This window comes from Eubalaena glacialis, chromosome 19 (assembly GCF_028564815.1).
Source record: "Eubalaena glacialis isolate mEubGla1 chromosome 19, mEubGla1.1.hap2.+ XY, whole genome shotgun sequence".
Classification (NCBI taxonomy): domain Eukaryota; kingdom Metazoa; phylum Chordata; class Mammalia; order Artiodactyla; family Balaenidae; genus Eubalaena; species Eubalaena glacialis.
The window spans coordinates 26,084,062-26,108,496 of NC_083734.1; the positions used below are offsets into that span (position 1 = coordinate 26,084,062).

The 24,435-nt window shown below is 37.3% G+C and overlaps 1 protein-coding gene across 1 annotated transcript; it reads left to right on the plus strand.

Annotated features, from left to right (window-relative positions):
• The first annotated feature begins 536 nt into the window (after positions 1 to 536).
• SKA2 (spindle and kinetochore associated complex subunit 2) lies at positions 537 to 24,435 on the plus strand. The gene is given in 5 exon segments (XM_061175614.1): positions 537 to 606; positions 609 to 672; positions 14,429 to 14,506; positions 15,358 to 15,423; positions 24,412 to 24,435. Coding segments are annotated over 4 exon segments (249 nt in total). The 3' UTR covers positions 15,395 to 15,423; positions 24,412 to 24,435.

A 24,435-nucleotide genomic window follows, 5' to 3' on the forward strand; every position in this document is an offset into this window, starting at 1 on the left:
CCGGCCAATCAGAGCTGAGGCGCTTCTTGTATGAATATGGGGGAAGGCGGGAGCGAAGTGGAGGGGAAGCTGGAGAGGAAAGGTGTGTCACGTCCCCTTTGCTGTTTCTGGAAGCTTTTGTGTAATTGGTTGGCTCTTCTTCCGATTGCACCAATCGCAAGCTCTTCTCTGCTGAACTCTAACTGTGAAATGGAAAGTAGAGATGAAGGTGCAGCCAATGGAAAGAAAAAAGGGTACAGGAGCCAATCCTCCTGCGGCGTTTTGTGTCCTTGCCCAACAGGAAAAGGTGTTTCATGCGGAGGGGCGTTTCCCAGTCGCCAATGGGCGGGCGCCGGTGAAGCAGAGGAACCAATGAGCACGAGACGTTGAATGACAGCTGTCCAATAGGGACCCTCAGTGCTAGTACGGTTTGCGGCTTAAGCGCCGCCGCGGTCTGAGGAATGTCAACTATTCAACATGGAGGCGGAGGTCGATAAGCTGGAACTGATGGTGAGTGTAAAATGAAGGAGATCTACTGGGTAGTTTATTCTTCCCCGATGGCCTCCAAAGTGGAACGCAATTTGGAGTCGCCGGAAACCCTGGGCGGAGGAGGCTGGACTAGACTCGAGCTCCTCCTCCTGCACCAAAAGGAGTCGCCGCCGCCTGGTCTCTTAACCGCCGCGGGGGGAAGGGGTTACATCCGGGAAACTCGTGAGGGAAATGGCGGGAGATGCTGGGGGTCCGGGGCCTTTGGAATTCCTTGTTCCTTGCCCTCACCTTTCCGCCTCTCAAGGAACTGTGGCTGGTGCAAACAGCGTTCTGTGTATTTCCACCAAAAAGACCTGACTGTAATGGTCTCTAAACGCCCCAAGAAGGGGAGAGGTTGTTCACAGTCCGAGAAAGGGGAATGGAGGGTGGGGAATAAACAGGGGTGGGGGGGGGAGAGAAATCCCTTTAGGGCTGAAGCGTTCATATTCAGCCCAGCGCAGGCTGAGAAGGGATGCGAGACTTGCGTGCACAACTTCCTAGCGGCCAAGGAAGCCCCTAGACCAGTTTGGCCCTTCGGTGGGAGAGAGGTGTGAGCCTTGGGAATCTCAACCACGAGCTTCTTTTCCTGGAGCGCGGGCGGGACCTGGGACGTGGGAGGCTCCGCTGCTCTGGAGTTGCCTAGTTTCATTCATTGTGAAAGTAGGGGACGGGGGCGAATAATTGGGAAGGACTCCCGCGGCTGCTTGGCCTGCTCGAGGGCGCCAAACTGGAGGGCCGTCCTAGTTTTTTCTTTGGATTCTTCCCTCACTTGTCCTCTTTATTCTCTCCCTCCCATCCGTAGACTACCGGCTTGATCGCCCGCGCTTTTTTCTTAGTTCCGTTGTTCTATCTTAAGTCCCTTTACCCCCAATGCATTACGAGTGTTTGGATTGGGCTGGCTTCCTTTAAAATGGGGAAGTTGGAGGACGCACCCATCACTGAACTCCTGTCCGTTTTTTTGTTAAAGAAAAATAACAAGATTAAGTAAAAAAGCCAAAATCTCCATCACAATCCCCTCCTCTTCTCTCTGCCATTCCTTGGCGTTACTTTTTAAGTATCATTTGTGCCTGTGCTACTCTTCTCCAAGCTGAACCTCGGGTCTCTTTAATATCTGCAACGTGTAGTGATCTTGGAAGATCCTCACCCCCAGAAAATGCGAGACCTTGATATATCTTATTACTGTTTTCTTCTGATGTATTAATGAATTGTAGTGGCTCTCATATACAAAATTGACTTTCATTTGCTTCTAACGTTTTGAATTTTGATTTTCTTTGTGGGGGGTGTGTGTGGGAATTGGGAAGGTGAGAAATGGCAGCAAAGAAGGAAGAATTTTCTGCAGCTTTCCAAACCCTAAATAATGAACTTTTAGTTCAAAGTTTTGTTATTCTTATCATTAACTGTCTTTCAAAAAACAAAAGAAAGTAACAGTGTTAAGTATTGTAATTTGATTCCACCAACAGGCACAGATATTAACATTGTCTTGCCCATCTCCTCCATTATGAATTCCTCCCTCCAGATGGATATTTCTGCCTAATTGTAAGATGCTAAATGATACTAATTTTGCTTTTAACAGTTTTTTTTTTTTCCCTCTCAAGTTGGCTTTTAATTTTGAGGTACCAATGAAGCCTTTTCTGGAGTTTGCATTAGAGTCAATAGTCTCACAGGACATGTTTAAGATTGAACACATTTTATTTTAAGGGGAAAGCAATTACGTGTACATCTTGAAAAAAAATAGGTTTTAAAAAATTATGAGGTAGCCAGACTCGAACTTTTAGGTGTTTGAATGATGGGGTAGTTTTTAAAAATTCTTTTTATGAGAGGAAGAGAAGAAAACAGGTCTTTCTTCTTAAATTCCTTTTAACTAACTTAGTCATAACTTTTTTTTTTCCTGTTCAAATTATTAGTTTGTTTCCATAATCATTAGGGTTTAAAAATTGTATTTGAACAATTAACACTTTTATTATTACTGCTTTGTACTGATTGGGTAGTATAAGACCATACATCTCACCTTTAGATTTGCCATGTGCTTTTAGAAAAAAATGTTATATCTGTGAACTGGTTTATTTTCTGAGATTCCAAAGGTAAATGATTTCCTGTACAATCCTCTGATTTTTGGTTTTATATTACTTGAATAAAGGATTTGTTGAGGAACCAATGTTGAATATTTAATAAGTGAAATACAATACCTGTTATCTAACTTTGAAAAGAAAGTACTTATCTTAATTTTTTAAGATATCAGACAAATCTCCTGATCCTCTTAAGTTTAAAATTTTCATATTTTTTTCTAGTTTTAACCCCTGATTCAGAAAATTAAACATTTGTTTTTTTAAATTTTATTTTGTTTTATTTTTTTCTCATTACTTATCTGTTTTATACATTAGTGTATATATGTCAATCCCAATCTGCCAATTCATCCCACCCCCCCATTTCCCCCCTTTGTGTCCATATGTTTGTTCTCTACATGTGTCTCTTTCTGCCTTGCAAACAGGTTCATCTGTACCATTTTTCTCGATTCCACATATATGCATTAATGTACGATATTTTAAACATTTGTTTTTTAATACTTGTTTTTAAAACCTGATCCTTGGCTAGCAGAGTTGAAATATTCTAATATCTGAGTTATGTGGCCTAGGATTTGAGGTCAAGACACTCATGTTCCAGATGTCCTGAATTTGAGTTCATTTCTTAGTAGGCTCAATCCAACCAAGTAGCTGAACTGGATCATTTAAAGGAAGGTTGGTGAAAATAATGGAAAGTGTTTTTGCATCAGTCAACATTATTAATGGAGGAATAAACTCATTGTAGGGTAATCTTTGTTCTATAACTTTTTTCCCTTCACTTAATTGATTGAGTGGTATTTGTCTAGTGTCTTTCTTTTGTGATACAGCTAGAGATTGTACACAAAAGGTAGTGCAATGTGATACTATGATACTATTTCTATTTCTGTGTTGATATCTGATTTCACAATGGTTTCTTACCAGTTAAAAGGTTAGAATGTTAATTGGCTTGAATCCAAGGAAACCTCTTAAATCTCAGAGCCCTCTCCTCCTCCCACTATTATTTTCTCTTTGATTTTTCTGCGCTTGAAGGAAATGGAGATGTTTCCTCTTATATTTAAGATGTTTTAGGGGTTATCTGAAATTTTAAAATCCCCTTTCATAGCATGCAGTTAAGTAGGGCTAATGGTATCCTGTTTACGACACATTGATTCCCTGGAAGTCTGTGAACTCTTGAGATAAGATGGTAAGTGCTTTTTATACTGTAGTTTAGATTCGAGAGAGATAGATGGGGTTTATAGAAATTGGGAAATATTATTTCACTTTTCATTTATTTTCTTTGGTAATCTTACTCAAAAAGCTAATTTTATATGGCAGTTAATCAGTCAGTTGCTATGGAGGAGCTAACCAACACATCTCAGCAGAACAGAAATATTTTCACAACTTTGCCTTAAGTAGTAATTGTAACCTGTTTTGTTAATACCAGTCCTGAGGTATTAACAATACCCATGTGAATAACTTATACAGCTTATAACATATTTACAAAATTCCTTTCTGCATCTATGCATGTTTTCAGTTTGCATATTAATCATAGGTTTGTCGTCAAAAAACAATACCACTTTGATATTTAAATCCTAGTCTTTTTTTTTTTTTTTTTTTTAACATTGATATAAATGTTCTTAGGTTTTGGATGTCTTCTGTCCAAAGAGGCAACCCTTCTTTGTATTCTTTTCACACTGAAGCTTCAACTGATACAAGATGCTCTTGTGTGTCTTTCCTACCTATTACTGCTAACGAATGCTCTGACTTTATTGCACTACTGTACTTTACAGCTAGCAGTGCAATAGTATTGTCAAAGCATCTGAAAGCAGAACGTACAACAGAATTTTGGTTCTTGCCTTACATCTTTCTTCAATGTCTGTGAGTAATTTACCACAACCTTTGTTGCTGAAAACTATATAATTTTATTACAAAGCATATGTTTTAGAAAGTTATAATTTGAAAAAAAAAATGTTTTCAACTAATTAAAAATTCACCACTGTAATGCATTATGAAACATATTGAGAGGATGCATTTTATAGCTGAAGTTGTTATGGCTTGTCTAAACAAGTAGTACTTTGTCATTTGCTTCTTTCTGTTACAGGTTTGGATAGGTTCTGACAAATCTCAGGTTTTCTTCAATTGAGTTTGAAGATGAATTAGTATGTGATGAATATAATCTTTGCTGTATATTTCCTGTGGTAACCTGCCTCAAATCTTAATTGGTGTTAATTTTGTGTATTGTATAGTAAATGCTTGAGTTTAAAACTTTAGAATGCATGTTTTAATGTTCTTTTTGTAATTATGAAATATAATAAAATGTGACTCCATCACTTGTTTTTTTGTAATCAGTTTGAGATATAATTTGCATAGAGTAAAACTCAACAATTTTAGTTGTACAATTTCATGAGTTTTGATAAATGTGTGCAGTCATGTAACCCCCACCACCAGTCATGATACAGAACATTTCCCTCACCATAAAAAGTTCCCTTATGACCCTTTGCAGTAAACCTCCCAAACTCCCTGGCAACCACAGACCTCTAGTTTTGCCTTTCCTAGAAGTTCATAAAAATGAAATCATATACACAAACCTTCTAGTCTTTAGTGTCTGGCTTCTTGCACTTAGCATAATGCTTTTAAGATTCACCCATGTTGTTGCATGTATTAGGAGTTGGACCATTTTTATTGATAAGTAGTATTCCATTGTCTAGAATATCACAGATTGTTTGTCTGTTCACCAGATTATGGACTTTGTTATTTCCAGATTTTGCCTATTATGAATAGTTGTTCTCAACATTATAATACAAGTCTTTATGTGGACAAAATGTTTTCATTTCTCTTGGTAGCATGATAAAAGTATGATTGATCTTAAAAGAAACTGCTAAAATCTTTTTCAAAGCTCTGCATAAGGGTCCCAGTTTCTCCAAGTCCTCACCAACACTTTGTACTATTGTCAGTCTTCTTCATCTTAGCCATTGTAGTAGGTGTGTAGTGGTATCTCATTATAGTTTCAATTTGCATTTCCTTAATGGCTAATGGTGTTGAACATCTTTTCATGTGCTTATTTGAAGTTGGTATATCTTCTTTAGTGAATATCTGTTAAAATCTTTTGCCTATTTTCAAATTGAGTTGTCTTTTTATTATTACAAGAGTCCTTTAATTTTATCTATTTGCCTTCTCCCTTAAAATTTTTTGATGGAGTCCAGTTTATACATTTTATTCTTCTATGGTTTATGCTTTCTGTGTTCTATCTAAGAATTCTTTGCTTAACTTGAGGTCACAAATGTTTTCTTCTAGAAGATTTATAGTTTTAGTTTTTACATTTAGATCTCAGTCCATTTTGAGTTAATTTTTGTTAGGAAGCCTTGAAATCATCTAGTGTAAGGCATCACCCATTGCTCTTGTTTTCTAAAACTTTTAAATTAATTTGCATTTCCAAATATTTTTTCTGTCAATTTCTATTAAAAAAAGAAGTGTACTGGGATTTTGGTTGGGATTCTGTTGAATATAAAGAACAATTTGGGGAGAATCGCTATCTTAACAATATTGAGCCTTCTGATACATGAACATTATCTCTCCATTAATTAGGTCTTTTAAAATTTCTCTCAACGGTGTTTTGCAGTTTTCAGTTTATAGGTCTTACTTATTTTTTTTTTATAACCTGCTTAGTGTGATTTTTTAAAATTAATTAATTAATTTTTGGCTGTGTTGGGTCTTCGTTGCTGCATGTGGGCTTTCTCTAGTTGTGGCGAGCGGGGGCTACTCTTCGTTGTGGTGCACGGGCTTCTCATTGCAGTGGCTTCTCTTGTTGTGGAGCACGGGCTCTAGGGGCATGGGCTTCAGTAGTTGTGGCTCCTGGGCTCAGTAGTTGTGGCACACGGGCTTAGTTGCTCCGCGGCATGTGGGATCTTCCTGGACCAGGGCTTGAACCTGTGTCCCCTGCATTGGCAGGCAGATTCTTTTTTTTTTTCTTTTTAATTTGGCCTTTTATCAGTTTTTTTTCTGAATTTTTTAAAAAAAGTTAATTAATTAATTTATTTATGGCTGTGTTGGGTCTTTGTTTCCGTGCAAGGGCTTTCTCTAGTTGCGGCGAACGGGGGCCACTCTTCATCACGGTGCGCGGGCCTCTCACTGTCGTGGCCTCTCTTGTTGCGGAGCACAGGCTCCAGACACGCAGGCTCAGTAGTTGTGGCTCACGGGCCTAGTTGCTTCGCGGCATATGGGATCCTCCCAGACCAGGGCTAGAACCTGTGTCGCCTGCATTGGCAGGCAGATTCTCAACCGCTGCGCCATCAGGGAAGCCCGGCAGGCAGATTCTTAACCACTGCACCACCAGGGAAGTCCTAAATAAGTCAATTGTTGATTCTTTAATTCATTGTTTTTGTTTTCATTTTATAAATAAGGAAATAATCTCAGTTTTCACTTAAGATTTTCATATAGTGATGAGTGACTGTAAAATAAATTTAGCGTTTCAGAACAATTTATTTTTGTTAGGAGATGTGAGAGTTGTAGTAGTTCTTATTAATTCCTCCTCTCCTCTCTTTCATTTCTCCAATTTTAGATGATAGTACTTCATACTTTCTTTTGGTAAGTGTTACTAGGGCAGGCTGGTACCAGAGGCTAGAGATATTAAGGAACTTATCTGGGAGACATGGATAAATACATTGAGACAGATGCCATGATGGGATAAGTAAATATCAGTTGTTGTGGGGGGCACATTGGAAAGAGGCACCTAACCTGGGGAAGGTTTCTTGTTAGAGGTGAGATATAATCTGAGACTGGAAGGATGAGTAGGGATTAGCCAGTGAAGGAAACAGAAAACGTTCCAGGTAAAGGAAACAGTGCGTGTGAAAGTCCAGAGGTGTTGCACAAGTGGGGGAAACTGCAAGTTGTTCAGTACAGTTTTGAGATGGGGGGCAGGGGGGTTGAGATGAAGAACCAGTAACATCAATTCTAGCTATTAAGTTGAAAACCTCCACCACACTTTTCCTTTATTACATTCTGAACATTTAAAATTATTGTAAATATTCATGTTCTGTAGTAATTATGAACCTATGTTCCTTAATTTAAAAAAAAAATCTTCCATATAAACACCCAGTTAAGGTTTTGGATAAAATGTAGGGGAATTTAATGACTTCTGATAAAATTATATATTGATTTCTGTGTTCTACACTCTTTATTGCCCTATTTATTTATAAGGCATAGGATACCATAAATAACAGGGACCTCCAAGGGAGGTCTGAGGGACTGCTGAGCCTGCGCGTCTGGAGCCTGTGATCCGCAACAAGAGAGGCCGCGATAGTGAGAGGCCCGCGCACCGCGAGGAAGAGTGGACCCCGCTTGCCGCAACTGGAGAAAGCCCTAGCACAGAAACGAAGACCCAAAACAGGCATAAATTAAAAAAAAAAAAAAAAAAATTTATTTATTATTTATTTATTTATTTTTGGATGTGTTGTGTCTTTGTTGCTGCGTGTGGGCTTTCTCTAGTTGCGGTGAGCGGGGGCTACTCTTCGTTGCAGTGCGTGGGCTTCTCATTGAGGTGGTTTTTCTCTTGTTTTGGAGCTTGGGCTCTAGGCACGTGGGCTTCAGTAGTTGTGGCGTGTGGGCTCAGTAGTTGTGGCTCGTGGGCTCTAGAGCACAGGCTCAGTAGTTGTGGCGCACGGGCTTAGTTGCTCTGCAGCATGTGGGATCTTCCTGGACCAGGGATCGAACCCTTTGTCCCCTGCGTTGGCAGGTAGATTCTTAACCACTGCGCCACCAGGGAAGTCCCTATTCTAGATTCTTTTGTAGGTATATTTTTATTTTTTCTAAACCAGGTTCATTCTATATATTATGAAAATCTAAATCTGTCCCTGTAGTCTATTATATGTCCATAGCACAGTTAACATAAATAACCTAAGATCCTGAAAGCTTAAAAAAAAAAAAAGACTACTTTAACTGATAAAGTCAGGCTCATGTGTACTACTCTCTTAATTGTTACATAAAAGCCTGCAGATTAGGAACTGATGAACCTGAAACTTCACACTTTCTTCTGCTTTGATGTTGTTATTTGCCTGAAATAACATGTCTGTAACTGGGTGCTTGTGCATATTGCTGCTTATCTGTTTCAGACAAGCATAGACATGTGTTTGTTCTCTCTGGAAGAGAGTGGATAATAGTCAACTCTCTAGCAGAAATATACAGAAAACCAATTGTGATTGTGTAGACATTAGAAGTGGCGCTCAACTTGTTAAGAGCTTGAAATATTTATTAAAACAAGCTTTAGAATGTGGTTGGATTCCCAGGCTGTTCTTTCAAATGAATAAATGTTCTTTAATCTATTCCCTTTTTTCACTGCATATTAAAAACCAGGGATATAGAAGTGAAAAGACAAGGCTCTTGCCAGCAAGAAACTTGAGATCAAATGGTGACACTACCATGCAAACAAATGATTGTAATATAAGACATGACTTGGTAAACCTTAGCCATGAAAAAAATAAGATGAGAGTAGATAAAGGTGTTTCTAAACCTGTATTGGAGAGATGGGAATGTAAGGGGTGCTTTAAGTAGATTCTTTGGTTGATAATACAGCTAACCTAGATCTAGGAGTATTAAGATACCTAATTTGCCCTTAAAACAATGTTTCTATGGAAAATGTATTTCTAAGCCTAGCTACTGAGTCCAGAACATACCTCTACCAACTCCTCTCACCATAGGCAAGGCTGCCATATTTTCCCCCTTCATTTCCCTGTGTTTTGATGTTGTTGAGACAGGCTCTCTCAGAAGAGGATGTGTTTGGAGCTGGTCCTTTTGAAAGGGAGCATTATTGTGGCAGTGGGAATCTATGGGTTTTTGTAAAGAGGAAATGTTTTTTTAAACTGTACTGCAATTATGTTCTTTTCTCCTTGCTGCCAAATACTTGAGTGGTATGTCATACAGTGTGCCTTTTATCTAAAGCCTTAAGCTTATCATAATAAAAACTAGTATGACAGAATGTTGTGTTTGTGAAATATGTGGCATGCTCTCTAAAACTCTAAATTATTTCCTGAAGTATTTTTTTCCCATTTGTACAGTATCTTCCTTACAATCCCAGTCTTCTTCCAAGGATGTCCAATTGGCAGAATGTAATTTGGTGGTCTTTGGGGCTTTAACATTGATTTCCATGGACTTTTCCCAGCTAAATTGCATATTTTATTTACCACTCTTAGGATTAATATAAAACTTTTCCCATTTATTTTTACTACTGATTTAGAGAAAAACTGCGAATATGAAATATGAATGTCTTGGGCTTTAAAAAATTCACTAGTTTTATTTTAAATATTCTAATATGCCTAAAAATAAGACAGGTAGCTAAAACTAATTAAACAGCAGCCTCGTTGTTTACAAGGCTTCCAATGTGAATGAAGTTTAGCAATATCATTTTGTTCCATTAATCAGACAGTAATGAGTTTTGGAGACTGTCATAATTGGTCAGTAAATTTCCTACCGTGTAACTAAAAATTTTCCTGTTTATCACCAGATCCTAGAACCCTATCGATATTGTCTCTGCTGTATAAATAGTTCTGAGTAGTGCAATATTGCTTATAGGGTTTTGGTGTTTGGGAAGAACAATGGGCAGGTTGCAGAAATGATGCAGCTGAAACTGAAGCAACAGTCATCTTTGTTTAGGAAGAAAACGAATAGTAGAAGCTAGTTTTCAATACATACATTAAAATCTGAAACTCAAAGGTCAAATTTTTTTCTTTTTTTATTTATTTTTGGCTGCGTTGGGTCTTCGTTGCTGCGCGCGGGCTTTCTCTAGCTGCGGCCAGCGGGGGCTACTCTTTGTTGTGGTGCACAGGCTTCTCATTGCGGTGGCTTCTCCTGTTGCAGAGCACAGGCTCTAGGCACGCGGGCTTCAGTAGTTGCGGCTCGCGGGCCCTAGAGCACAGGCTCAGTAGTTGTGGCGCACGGGCTTAGTTGCTCTGAGGCATGTGAGATCTTTCCAGACCAGGGCTCAAACCTCTGTCCCGTGCATTGGCAGGCGGATTCTTAACCACTGCACCACCAGGGAAGCCCCAAATTTTTATATATTAGAAAAAAGAAACACTTTCCTTAATTTTAACATTTTGACAAATTAAACTTTGGTTTATTTGTAGTATAATGAAATAATAGAAGTTTAGTGTTGAAAAGGACTAGATTTCCATCTCTCTCATTTAACAGGAGAGACTCAGAGAGAGGGAAGATACTGGAGGCCACATAGCTGGTTAGTGAGACCAGGACTAGAACTTCTGCCACATATCTCAATCCTCTTATTTTCTTTTCTTCTGTACCATACTACCAGGTTATATTCAGAGAGAATTTTTTAATGGACTAACTGCAGAGATATTAGATTTAAAACTTTAAAAAAACTGTTTAAATTTAATATTAGGTAAAGTCTTTACATTTTCCCCCCGTCTATGTGATTCTTATTGGATTTAATGTCATGTATAACTTTGGTCTACATAAAAACAGAGTAATGAAAATAGAACTAGAAGGAAGTCACTTAGACTATTTCTTCATTTATAAAATGAGGGGTTCAGATCAGAGAATCTTCATTGTTTTTCTGTTTGTCAACATTGCATTGGCACCCTTTTTCCTTTTTTGTCCCCTGCTTAATCCACAGCCCACTGACTTCGCTAATAAGTAAATACTTCCCCTAGGTTTCATCACAAAATGCTCTGTTCAGTTCTTCAAGGAGGATAACATTCTACTCTCAAACTGTTTTTCTTCTTTTAAAAAGTTTTTAAATTGTGTTTAAATACACATAAAATTTACCATTTTAGCCATTTAAAATGTAAAGAACTCAGCAGTATTAAGTACGTTCTCATCATTGTGCAACCATCACCGCCATCCATCTCCAGAACTTCATCTTTCCAAACTGAAACTCCGCATGTTAAACAATAACTCCCTATTCCCTGTACCCCCTGTCTTTTAAAATCTGTTTAAAATTCTATTTGTTCTCTGAAATATTTTCCAAATAGAAGTATGGGTATATTACTTAAAGGGGGGATGGAAATTTTTTTAAAAACCTTTTGAAAGCAGTGGTATACATATAAGTGCAGCTGTTGTGAGAAAGTGGGAAGTCCTGAATTTTAGCATTTGCCAATTTCCCTGGTGTATATATTTCCACCCTAGCTGAGTTTAAGCTATCAGCATGATGTCACTGAAAATGGAGTTGGAAAGACATGCAATAGTAGCATGTGATATATTTCTACTGTATAGATATGATAGACCTCAAGAGCATAGGTAAGAGTAAAATATAGTAAAATAACTAGGAAGTTATGGTTTTTGTGTATATATTTGTTTTTAATAATTTATTTAGTTGTAAATTTAATAATTTAATTTTTAGTGATGCCTGTGTTTAACAATTGGCTTGCAAAAATTCCTAAAAATTTAGCCGGCTCCATGATGCCGTTGATTGGAAGCACACTCTTTGGTACCTTTTTTTTTTTTTTTTTTAATATTTATTTATTTGGCTATGCTGGGTCTTAGTTGCAGAACGCGGGATCTTAGTTGTGGCATGTGGGATCTTTTAGTTGTGCAACGTGGGATCTAGTTCCCCGACCAGGGATTGAACATGGGCCCCCTGCATTGAGAGCGCAGAGTGTTAACCACTGGACCACAAGGGAAGCCCCTGGTATCTTATTAAAATATAAATTACTTAAGAGAAGGAACCACTTCTTTTTGGTACTATTTGGTGATATTAGTACGTTGTGGACCCCCAGGTATTACGTGAAGCCATAGCTGAAACCACTCTCTTGAAGAGAAGACATTGTTAAATGGACTATGGGATTATACTAGATAAATTTAAGCAGAACTAAAATATCAAGTTAAAAAACATATAGGCTTAAGAATATCTGTTCCATAAACAAGGGCTCCTAGAATAGAGATTCTATTTTAAGGTAACCCTAGAGCAACAAATCCCATAATCCTAAGAATTTTGTGGTAACTTAATAAGTTTTAAAAACTTTTATTTAAAATTATGCTTTAGCATGTTATACAAGGCCTTGAATTATACCTAAAGCTACAGAATTGTGGTCTACTTCAATAATTAAAACAAATCAGGTCTTCAATGTGTAGAGCCTTTGCTTAATTTGATTTGTTCTACCCCATCCCCTCCCCCTACTTTCCATCCACATGTCATACAGGTTAGTGTACTTTTTTATATAAAGGAAAAGATAAATCTTGAGCATATTTTAATGTGGGAATTTCTTTATATATATACACATACATATATAGTAATTACTAATATGCTTAAAGAAGCCTAATTATTGATAGATTTAATCATGGCAGCTAATAGAACAAGTATATATGACAAATGAAATGCCTCCATTTTTGGAAAACATTTTAAACACTTTTTAAATAGAGAACTTCTACATTTGTTTTTCTGGCTCATAGCAGCTCCTTGCTGTTAGAGATGCAAATCAGATACTGATTCTTGGAAAATTTTTAGAAACAAAGTCTGACTCTTTTCTTCAATTTCTACTCTAAAAGTTTTTGGTTATAAAGATAGAATTTTATTAATTGCAAAGTTTTCCAATCAAATTTAGGCCAATGATGAGAGAAATTATTAGTGATGGAAGCTTTAGTTTATCTCTTTCTGAAATTCTGTTCAATAGTGACAGCTTCTGACTTCAGAAGCATTTTAACTTCTGAGAACCATTTTTTTTCCCTCACTCTACCTTCCAAAGTAGAACCCTTGGTTTACTTTTTGTATAATAAAAATATCTGTATACTGCTTCTCATTAGATCTGAGAACTACTTTTAACAGTTTTTGTTGGTTTATACTCTTTCCATTAAGGCTCCAAATTTTCAAGAAGCAATCTTTAGTCCAGAGCTTAAGTTGACAGAAAGGTCTGAAAGTCTCCTCAGCTGTGGGCTATGAACGGGAGACCTTCCTTAAGGAAATCATGTTTTGCCTTTCACAGTAAACTCAAAAGATGGTGGTTGTTTCCCTGACAAATTCAAGGCAGTACATGCTTTAAGATCTTGTAAAAGATGTAGAATTCCCCTAAATTAAGAATAATTTGTAGATTATATCACATTCAAAAATAAACCACTTTTAACACCCTGATATATATCCTTCCCAACTTTTCTCTATGTACGCACATGTATTTTACAGCCTATGGCAGTTTTCTGCTTTTTTCTCTCTTAGAAGTTTACTGCAGATCAAGGTCCCACGCTAGGACCCAGGTTAAATAAATTGGAGTTATTCAGACTGCTACTCCTGTATTAATGTAGCTTTTTTTGTGTAATTTATGACTCTTTAAGCCTTCCAATTTTGGTCTGTGTGGCACATATTTGTAGTTGTTTGGTTAATGGGGTTGCAAATTATGTTAACAGCCGGAGTATCCCTGAAAATAAGTTTGTTCAGTGTTTTAATTTGAAACTACATATCCTACCAGAGGTAGAAAAACTGCCTATTTGATGAGAGTGTTGGTAACCTTAGGGAATTCTTGAAGCCATTGCTAGTTCTTAATAGAGCATGGGTATTCTAGGTCAGGGGTCCCCAACCCCCTGTTAGGAGCCAGGCTGCACAGTAGGTGAGCACAGTAGGAGGTGAGCGGTGGGCGAGCAAAGCTTCATCTGCCGATCTCTCGCATTACAGCCTGAACCATCCCCTATCCCCACCCCCACCCACCCCCCCATTCCGTGGAAAAATCATCTTCCACAAAACCGGTCCCTGGTGTCAAAAAGGTTGGGGACCAGTGTTCTAGATGATGGAGGTTTTATATACTTTTCTATTTCCATATTTTCAAAATCAGTGTATATCATATTAAAATATGTGAAAATATAAAGAAAAAAGAATAGTTACAGTATCATGTTTAGTAATACGTCTTTTGGTTCATGAAATAATTATTTGTGCTGATCTTTAGTTCCAGAAGGCTGACTCTGATCTGGATTACATTCAGTACAGGCTGGAATATGAAATCAAGACTAATTATCCTGATTCAGCAGGCAAGGTAATCTGAAAAAGAAATGTCTTTTTAACAGAATATTTTATTAAAAGATTTTCTGATAGTATTTCTAATAGTAGTAGATTATAGCAATTAATTATTAAGTATTAAATTTATAGAATCTTTTTTGTGTTGGAAACTTGGTCACAGAATATTGGAGAGATTGTACCCATAGTCAAGGAAATTTGTGGCTCCTTTTTTTTTTTTAACCCATAAATAAGAATTATTGAGTCCAGAGGTGTAAACCACCATGGAAGCCTCTGAAATTCTGAGAGATACAGATACCTCTAGGGCAGCGGTTAAATAAGAGGGGAGAATCCTAGCAGTCATGATATTCTCTGAGGAAGATGATGATATACTATTAAATTCGTTATATGAACTGTGATTTTTGCATAAAATTATGTACTTAGTTATTTCTAAGTTTAGGTTGATTAGAAATATTATCTGTTTATATGCCATAAATTATGACTACATGTACACACGCCTATCTCTATAGAGATAAAGCAGACAATTTTTAAGCATTGTCTGCTAACATTAATTTAGCACTTAAAACATTAATTTACCACTTAAATCATTAATGTTTATCTTTTATAGCATTTGCTAGCAGACAAGAAATACCATATTTTACTGTTTCTCAAAAAATTTATACAATTAAAATTTGGGGGGAATTGAGTGGAAGTGCAAATTAAAATAACATTTTGTATAAAATTGGGAAAGCATTGTGAATGTTCGGTTTTTACTGCTTTACATGAAATAATGGAATGCCAGGATTCTATGGGAGTACAGTTTTAACTGTTCTACCTCCTTAACTGACTTGACTTTTTCTTTGTCTTTTCCTCTTTTCTCTTTTACTGAAGAACAACCAACCAGTTCTGGTCCAGTGGTACCACCTAATTGACTGGCCAAAGCACTCATCTGAGTCGGTATCTTTTGAGTACCATGTGGAAGACATTTCATGTGGGGCTTCCCCTTTTCTTCCACCTTCCATCTCTCATTTTAGTTACACTTCCAGTTGTTTTTCTTCTACAACTTTTTTTTTTTTAAACAGCTTTATTGACCTATAATTCACATACCATGAAATTCACTCTTTTAAAGTATACAGTTCAGTGGTTTTTAGTATATTTAGTTCATTGGAATTTTTAGTAATTTAGTATATTGTACAGCCATCATCACAATAAATATTTGAATATTTTCATCACCTCAAAAAGAAACCCATACCCATTAGCTATTTCTCCCCATTAACAACCACTTCTCCTGCCCCTGGCCAGCTCCCAACAACTACTAATCCACTTTCTGTCTCTGTAAACTCTACAGATTTGCTGTCTGAACATTTCATATAAATGGAATCATACAATATGTGGCCTTTTATGTCTGGTTTCTTTCACTTAGCATGTTTTTTTTTTTTAATTGACATATAGTTGATTTACAATGTTTCAGGTGTATAGCAAAGTGATTCAGTTATACATACACACATATATATATATTCTTTTTCAGATTCTTTTCCATTATAGGTTTTTACAAGATATTGAGTATAGTTCCTTGTGCTATACAGTAGGTCCTTGTTGTTTATCTATATTATATACAGTACTGTATATCCATTAATCCCAAATTTCCAATTTATCCCTCCCCCGCCTCTTCCCCTTTGGTAACCATAAGTTTGTTTCCCATGACTGTGAGTCTATTTCTGTTTTGTAAATAAGTTCATTTGTATCATTTTTTTTTAGATTCCACATATAACTGATATCATATGATATGTCTTTCTCTTTCTGACTTCACTTAGTATGATAATCTCTAGATCCATCCATGTTGCTGCAAATGGCATTATTTCATTCTATTTTATGGATGAGTAGTATTCCTTTGTATACATATACCACATCTTCTTTATCCATTCACCTGTCGATGGACATTTAGGTTGCTTTCATGTCGTGGCTATTGTAAATAGTCCTGCTATGAACATTGGGGTCCATGTATCTTTTTGAATTAGAGTTTTCTCCGGATATATGTCCAGGAATGGGATTGCTGGATCATATGGTAACTCTATTTTTAGTTTTTTGAGGAACTTCCATACTGTTCTGCATAGTGGCTGCACCAGTTTACATTCCCACCAACAGTGTATAGGAGTGTTCCCTTTTTCCCACACCCTCTCCAGCATTTATTATTTGTAGACTTTTTAATGATGGCCATTCTGACCAGTGTGAGGTGATACCTCTTTGTAGTTTTGATTTGCATTTCTCTAATAATTAGTGATGTGGAGCATCCTTTCCTGTGCCTGTTGGCCATCTGTATGTCTTCTTTGGAGAAATGTCTATTTAGGTCTTCTGCCCATTTTTTGATTGGGTTGTTTGTTTGTTTGATATTGAGTTGTATGAGCTATTTGTACCTTTTGGAAATTAAGCCCTTGTTGGTCCCATCGTTTGTAAATATTTTCTGCCATTCCGTAGGTTGTCTTTTCATTTTGTTTATGGTTTCTTTTGCTGAAAAAAGCTTATAAGTTTGATTAGGTACCATTTGTTTATTTTTGCTTCTATTTCTGTTGTCTTGGGAGACTGACCTAAGAAAACATTGGTATAATTTATGTCAGAGAATGTTTTGCCTATGTTCTCTTCTAGGAGTTTTATGGTGTCATGTCTTATATTAAGTCTTTAAGCCATTTGGAGTTTATTTTCGTTGTATGGTGTGAGGGAGTGTTCTAACTTCATTGATTTACATGCAGATGTCCAGCTTTCCCAACACCACTTGCTGAAGAGACTGTCTTTTCTCCATTATATACCACATCTTCTTTATCCATTCATCTGTTGATGGACATTTAGGTTGCTTCCATGTCTTGGCTATTGTAAATAGTGCTGCTATGAACATCTTTTCAAATTAGAGTTTTCATCTTTTCTGGATATCACTTAGCATGTTTTAAAGGTTCATCCAGGTTGTAACATGAATCAGTACTTCATTCCTTTTTACAGCTGAATAATATTTCATTGTATGGCTGCACCACATTTTCTTATTTATTCAATCAGTTAATAGACAGTTTGGTTGTTTCCTCCTTTTGGCTATTATGATAATAGTATCTTAAACATTCACACACAAGTTTTTGTATAGACATTTGCTTTCATTTCTCTTGGGTATATACCTAAGAGTGGAATTCCTGGCCACATGGTAACCCTATGTTTAATATTTTGAAGAACTGCTAAATTGTTTTCCAAAACAGTTGTACCATTTTACATTATTAGTTTTTTGTTTTTTTAAGTTGTGGTAAAATATACAAGATAAAATTCACCATTTGAACCGTTTTTAAGTGTACAGTTCCATGGTATTAAGTACATTTACATCATTGTGCAGCTATCACCACCATCCATCTCCAGAACTTTTTCATCTTTCCAAATTGAAACTGCATCCATTAAACAATAACTCCCCATTTCTCTTTCTCCCCAACCCCTGGCAACCATCATTCTACCTTCTGTCTCTATGAACTTTACTACTCTAGGGACCTCATATAAGTGGACTCATACAATATTTGTCCTCTTGTGACTGGGTTATTTCACACAGAATAATGTCCTCAGTGTTCATCCGTGGTGTAGCCTGTGTCAGAATTTCATTCCTTTTTAAGGCTGAATAATAGTCCATTGTATGTAATATACCACATTTTGTTTATCCATTCATCTGTCAATGGACACTTGGATTGCTTCCATCTTTTGCATATTGTGAAAATGATTCTACATTGGTATATATATATATCTGATGTATATCTGTTTGATTCCTTGCTTTCGATTCTTTTGTATAAATACCCAGAAATGGAATTGCTGGATCATACGATAATTCTATGTTAACTTTTGAGGAACTATAACTTTTTAAACACCTGTAATATTTATCTAATAATTCTCCTTTTTTGTGTGTTATGTTTGGGAAGAAAACCATGAACTTAGTCTTTGTAGATTTCACTGGCATTAGTTCTAATGATTATATATGTATCAATGAACAAGAAAGTAAACATCCAGTAGCACTATCTTCTAATACTTCTACACAGTAAAATGGCAGTAAATATTCATTGAACATTACTATGTGCCAACGACTGTGATGTGTATTTGGAGACTGTCAGTAATTCTGTATAAAACTCAACATTTTAAAATAGACTTTTAAAATAGATGTAGGTAGATATAAAGATGCAGTAAACTACAAGCTCCTGTTACCATGTTTATCACCTGTATTTGTTCCAGAAAGCTAAGTTTGTTTTATTTTACAAGAATTTTCTCTGTAGTTTTTTTTTTTTTAATTAATTAATTAATTTTTGGCTGCATTGGGTCTTCGTTGCTGCGCGCGGGCCTTCTCTAGTTGCGGCGAGCAGGTGCTACTCTTTGTTGCAGTGCGCGGGCTTCTCGTTGCAGTGGCTTCTCTTGTTGCAGAGGGAGCATGGGCTCTAGGCGCGTAGGCTTCAGTAGTTGTGGCATGTGGGCTTAGTAGTTGTGGCACACGGGCTTATTGGCTCTGCAGCCTGTGGGATCTTCTGGACCAGGGCTCGAACCCGTGTCCCCTGCATTGGCAGGCGGATTCTTAACCACTGTGCCACCAGGGAAGTCCTGTAGGTTCTTTTAAATTTAGTAACACAATTAATGGCATGTTTCCTTTTGTTTCTTTCAAAAGACTTAGTTGAGTTTTTTGCTCACATATTGGCTTTTCTTCTTCCTCATCACTAGCACTGTCATAACCAGAGCACTTCTTGTATATTTTTGTGAGCTACCAAAAGTGATCACCCACGTATAATAAATAAAACCCTAAAATGAATTGAAATGTTATAGGCACAAAATTAAATAAAGTGCAGAATAGTTTGCAAACACTAACAAAAGAACACGGTGGCTCCCAGGAAGCCAGTCACTCAAAATAGGCTGTGTGCACAATAATGTTTTCCTCTGTGGTGTGGTGCTAAGTCCTAAAATCACGTTTCCTGAATTAATCATTGCCATCTCAATTTTACTAGATCCAGTTACTGTCACAAAACATGTAGTATGGGTAATTGACTAACTACCCTATGTTAACTCTTAGCTCTATGGCTGTTTATTCCTTACACCTTATTCACCAATTCCTTCTTTTTTCCTAGTTTGGGAGATCATCAGGATTTGTTCTTAACACATTTTTTTCCCCTATAAATTTGTATCAATATTTGGGGAATTCGTTATTCTTATGGTTTATATGTACAGTTCTCTGGTCAATTCACTACTGAGCTCCATTCTAAAGACCATTTATACTTGCCTGATCCCCTGCCATCTCACAGTTGATGTCCTCTACCCTCAAATCAATTTTCCTCCCAACCTGAAACTTTTATTTTTGTCAAATTAATTTTTATAAATAATTAGAAAAGTCACAGAAGTACATAGTTACAAACAGTAATTCCTTGTTTCACACTTTTATTTCAGCATCTTCTTGTATTTACCTCTATATTTCTAAGTAGTATGCTTGTATTGCTATTTTTCCTCTGATCTGAAATATCTACTGATTTCCTGGATACAGACTATTCTAGTTCAAATCCCAGCTCTGCATTGTGATCTTAGGCAAGTCACTTAACCTCTCTGTACTTAGTTTCCTCATCTATAAAATGGTTTATTACTGCCTACTTTGTAGGTTAAGAGAGAATAAAATTATATATATACATAATGTGTTTAGAACTGTTTGGTCCAGAATATGCGATATATTTTAGCTGTTATTATTAATAACTTCCTGTTATTGAAGATAAAGATTAAATACTTTACTATCCATAAGTATCCTCATCTTCACAATTTCTGGATATATCCATTCAGTATTTGTTTATATTATTATGTCTTAGTCTGTTTTTGGGGGTGCTAAAACAAAATACTAGACTGGGTACTTTTTAAATAACAGAAAGTTATTTTCACAGTTCTGGAGGCTAGAAGTGCTAGATCTAGGTGCCAGCATGGTCAAGTTGGGGCCTTCTTTTGGGTTGCAGACTTTTGGTTGTATCCTTACATGGCAGAAGGGGAAGATCTCTCTAAGGCCTCTTCTATCAGAGCACTAATCCCATTCATGATGGCTGTACCCTCTTAGCATAATCACCTCTCAAAGATCCCACCTCTTAATTCCATCACCTTGGGGGTTAGGTTTCAACAAATGAATTTTGCAGGGACACATTCAGACCACAGTAATTATGGCTCTGCAAATATTGCTTTTATCCAAGTCACGCAATATACTATGTTTGCTTTTCCTTTCTTACACACCTTGTTTTTCTGGAGCTAATAATTGTTTTCTTTTTTTTCCCCTTCAATTTTCTTAGTTTTTCTATGCATTTATCATTAATTCAGCCTCAGGCTTTTCTACCAGAACTGTTAAACTCCTGTCAACATTGTCAGACACATCACATGATCCCTAAGTTTCATTTTCTTCCACATCCCTTGTGTGCTGTCTGTCCTTCTGCTCCAATCTAACCTTCAGCTCTACAGCCTTCCTGCATGGCTAGGAATTTCTTTACCATAATTTTGGTAATTCCCTTTGTTTTACTCCCTTTAGTTTGGATCATATATTTCACTCTTTGAGATGTCAGATGTTTGAAAATGTATTTATTTAACCCTTATTTAATCCTTTAGTTGATGGATGGTTTGGTTGAGTATGGAATTCTAGAGATTATTTTCTCTTAATTTTAAAATCATTGTTTTGTGGTTTCCTAGCTTCCAGTGTCCTTGTTGAGAAATAGATGCCATTCTAATTCCTGATCCATTGTATTTGTCTTCCTTCTTATTTTACACCTTCTGTTCCCCCCCCACCCCACCCCCAACTCCTGCATCACACCTATCTGTCTTGGAACTTCAAGAATATTCTATCTATGCTGTGAAATTTTATAATTATTTTATGATTATGATATAGGTCTTTTCATTAACTGTGCTGTCACTTGGTGGGGCTCTTTAAATGTGAAACACGTGAATCTAAAGTCATATAACTTTTCTTACCTATATATTCATAAGAAAAGAAATCTTCTTTTGTGGCCTTTCCCATTACTGAAATATTGGACTTCCTGAATCCATCCTCTATTTTTCTTATCTTTTCTTTCAATTTTCATTTTTGTCTATTTCCCCCCTCCTTTTTAGGATATTTTTTTGACTGTATTTTCCAGTTTTTCTACTGGCAGTCTCTTAGAATATCTAGATACATTATGAGAAATGAAGGGTTAGGGTGCAGGTCTCAGTGTCATTGGGGTGTTTACTGAGTAGATATCCCAAAAGGCATCTTAATATACACTATTTGCCAGACTATACATTTGGTGTCATCTATCATTTCTTTGCCCATATCAAACATACTATAAGTTTTCTTAACTGTTTTATGGTGTCTCTCTTTTGTCCTTTTCCTGCTTCTACTCTTCATGCCATAGGTCTTGATCATTCTCTGCAGAGTTATTTTAACAGTCTTTAAGTTAGATTTTCTGTTCTTATTCATTCCTGTTAGAATCATCTTTATTTATCAATCTCCAAAGAAGAGGGGAGTAGAGGGCCATGAACTGAGCCTCTGACTATAGCCATGAGGTAGGGTCCTTGAAGGAGATACTTGAAGAGTGGGAAGAGAACCAAGATAGTATAGTTTTATGGAAATCAAGAGTTCATTTTACGAAGATTAGAATAGGAAAGAAATAAGGAGAGGCAAAAAGAGGGATATCAAAATTATATGGCAAGTCTGACTTTTTGATTGTTTAAAATAATTTGGCAAAGGACTGTAGTCTATGGGGTCTTCTATTATTATTATTATTTTAAATTTTATTTATTTATTTATTTATTTATTTTTGGCTGCTTTGGGTCTTCGTTGCTGTGCGCAGAGCTTTCTCTAGTTGCGGTGAGCGGGGGCTACTCTTGGTTGCGGTGCGCAGGCTTCTCATTGCCGTGGCTTCTCTTGTTGCGAGGCACGGGCTCTAGGGGCACGGGCTTCAGTAGTTGCAGCATGCAGGCTCAGTAGTTGTGGCTCGCAGGCTGTAGAGCGCAGGCTCAGTAGTTGTGGTGCACGGGCTTAGTTGCTCCATGGCATGTGGGATTTTCCCGGACAAGGGCTTGAACCCGTGTCCCCTGCATTGGCAGGTGGATTCTTAACCACTGTGCCACCAGTTAAGTCCCAGGGCCACTTATTATTAAAAGGCCTAGGAAGTGTATTATTATAGGACCTAGAAGGTTGGTGGCAAATGGAGTGAGAAAAATGAAACTGGTTTTGAATCACAACAGAGTCAAGAGAAGAGTTAATTTTCCCCTCAGTATAGGGAAAAATCTCTATATATTTGAGGTCTGTATAGAGGGAGATATGAAAAGGTTATTGAAATATAGGAAATTTAAGGTTCTGGAGGATATGGGGAGGACACAACAATAATAGTGGTAGTGGGACTTCCCTGGTGGCACAGTGGTTGAGAATCCGCCTGCCAGTGCAGGGGACACGGGTTCAAGCCCTTGTCCGGGAAGATCCCACATGCCGCGGAGTAACTAGGCACATGCGCCACAATTACTGAGCCTGCGCTCTAGAGCCCAAGAGCCACAACTACTGAGCCCGCGTGCTAAAACTACTGAAGCCCGTGCCCCTAGAGCCCGTGCCTCGCAACAAGAGAAGCCACGGCAATGAGAAGCCTGCGCACTGCAACCAAGAGTAGCCCCCGCTCACCGCAACTAGAGAAAGCTCGCGCGCAGCAAAGAAGACCGAATGCAGCCAAAAATAAATAAATAAAATAAACAAATTTATTAAAAAAAAATAGTGGTAGTGTTAGGGGCTAAGTAAGGATCAGAATGTCCATAGTGTTTTCATTTTCAGGTGAAAAGGCAGGAGTAGAAACTCCTAGATGGTTTCTGTCTTCTCAGTAAAGTAGTTGGGGTGAGGTGTTTTGCCAAGAAGGGGTGGATGGGAACTGGAGGGAGTGGAGAAAGTTTGGAATAGCTAGTATTGGAGGGTTTGCTAAGAAACTACCAGGGAATGAAAAGAATTACCAAGTGGCAGAAAGCACCCGGTTGAAATGTCTTTTATGGAGTAGTGGTTATTTATATTCCAAAATGAATTTGAAAAACTAATGTAATTTATAAATATAGTTGCTTGAGTTGGCATGCATTTTGTATAGTGAGGTCAGTGAATTGGTGCTCATACATACTTTAGCCCCATGACAGTATATTTAAGAATTTCAGGACTTCCCTGGTGGCGCAGTAGTTAAGAATCTGCCTGCCAATGCAGAGGACACGGGTTCGAGCCCTGGTCCGGGAAGATCCCACATGCCATGGAGCAAAGAAGCCCGTGCGCCACAACTACTGAGCCTGCACTCTAGAGACCGTGAGCCACAACTACTGAGCCAGCACGCCTAGAGCCCGTGCTCTGCAACAAGAGAAGCCACCTCAATGAGAAACCCGCTCACGGCAACAAAGAGTAGCCCCGCTCTCCGCAACTAGAGAAAGCATGTGCGCAGCAACAAAGACCCAATGCAGCCAAAAATAAATAAATAAATTAAAAAAAAAAAAAAGAATTTCATCATAAGTGGTTTCAAGTTGTTTTATTCAACAAATCAAAATAGTTCCTTAAATCACCTTCTGTATAATAACATTTAGAATTGTATTTTAGAAGTATGGTGTAATTATTGTGAGCAATACATCAAATATTACATATCTAATGTGACCTTATTTGCTGGTGTGTGTGTGTGTGTGTGTGTGTGTGTGTGTGTGTGTGTGTGTGTGAGTGCAGGGGAGGGGTTATTTCTGTGCCTAGGCTTTAAATTCCTTGAGAATAGGATGTAGGTCTTATACCTCTCTCTTTTTTCCTTCCTCCCATCCTCTGTCCCATAGTTGCATAATTAAATACAGTGTTCTATTAAATGGATGGTAGAATGTGCTGTATATATTTTAATTCTTAAAAGAAGCTTAATTTTTCCTTTCCAGGTTTAATATATATTAATTTTTTTCCTGATGTAGAAAAATCCTGTTACACTTTTAAAG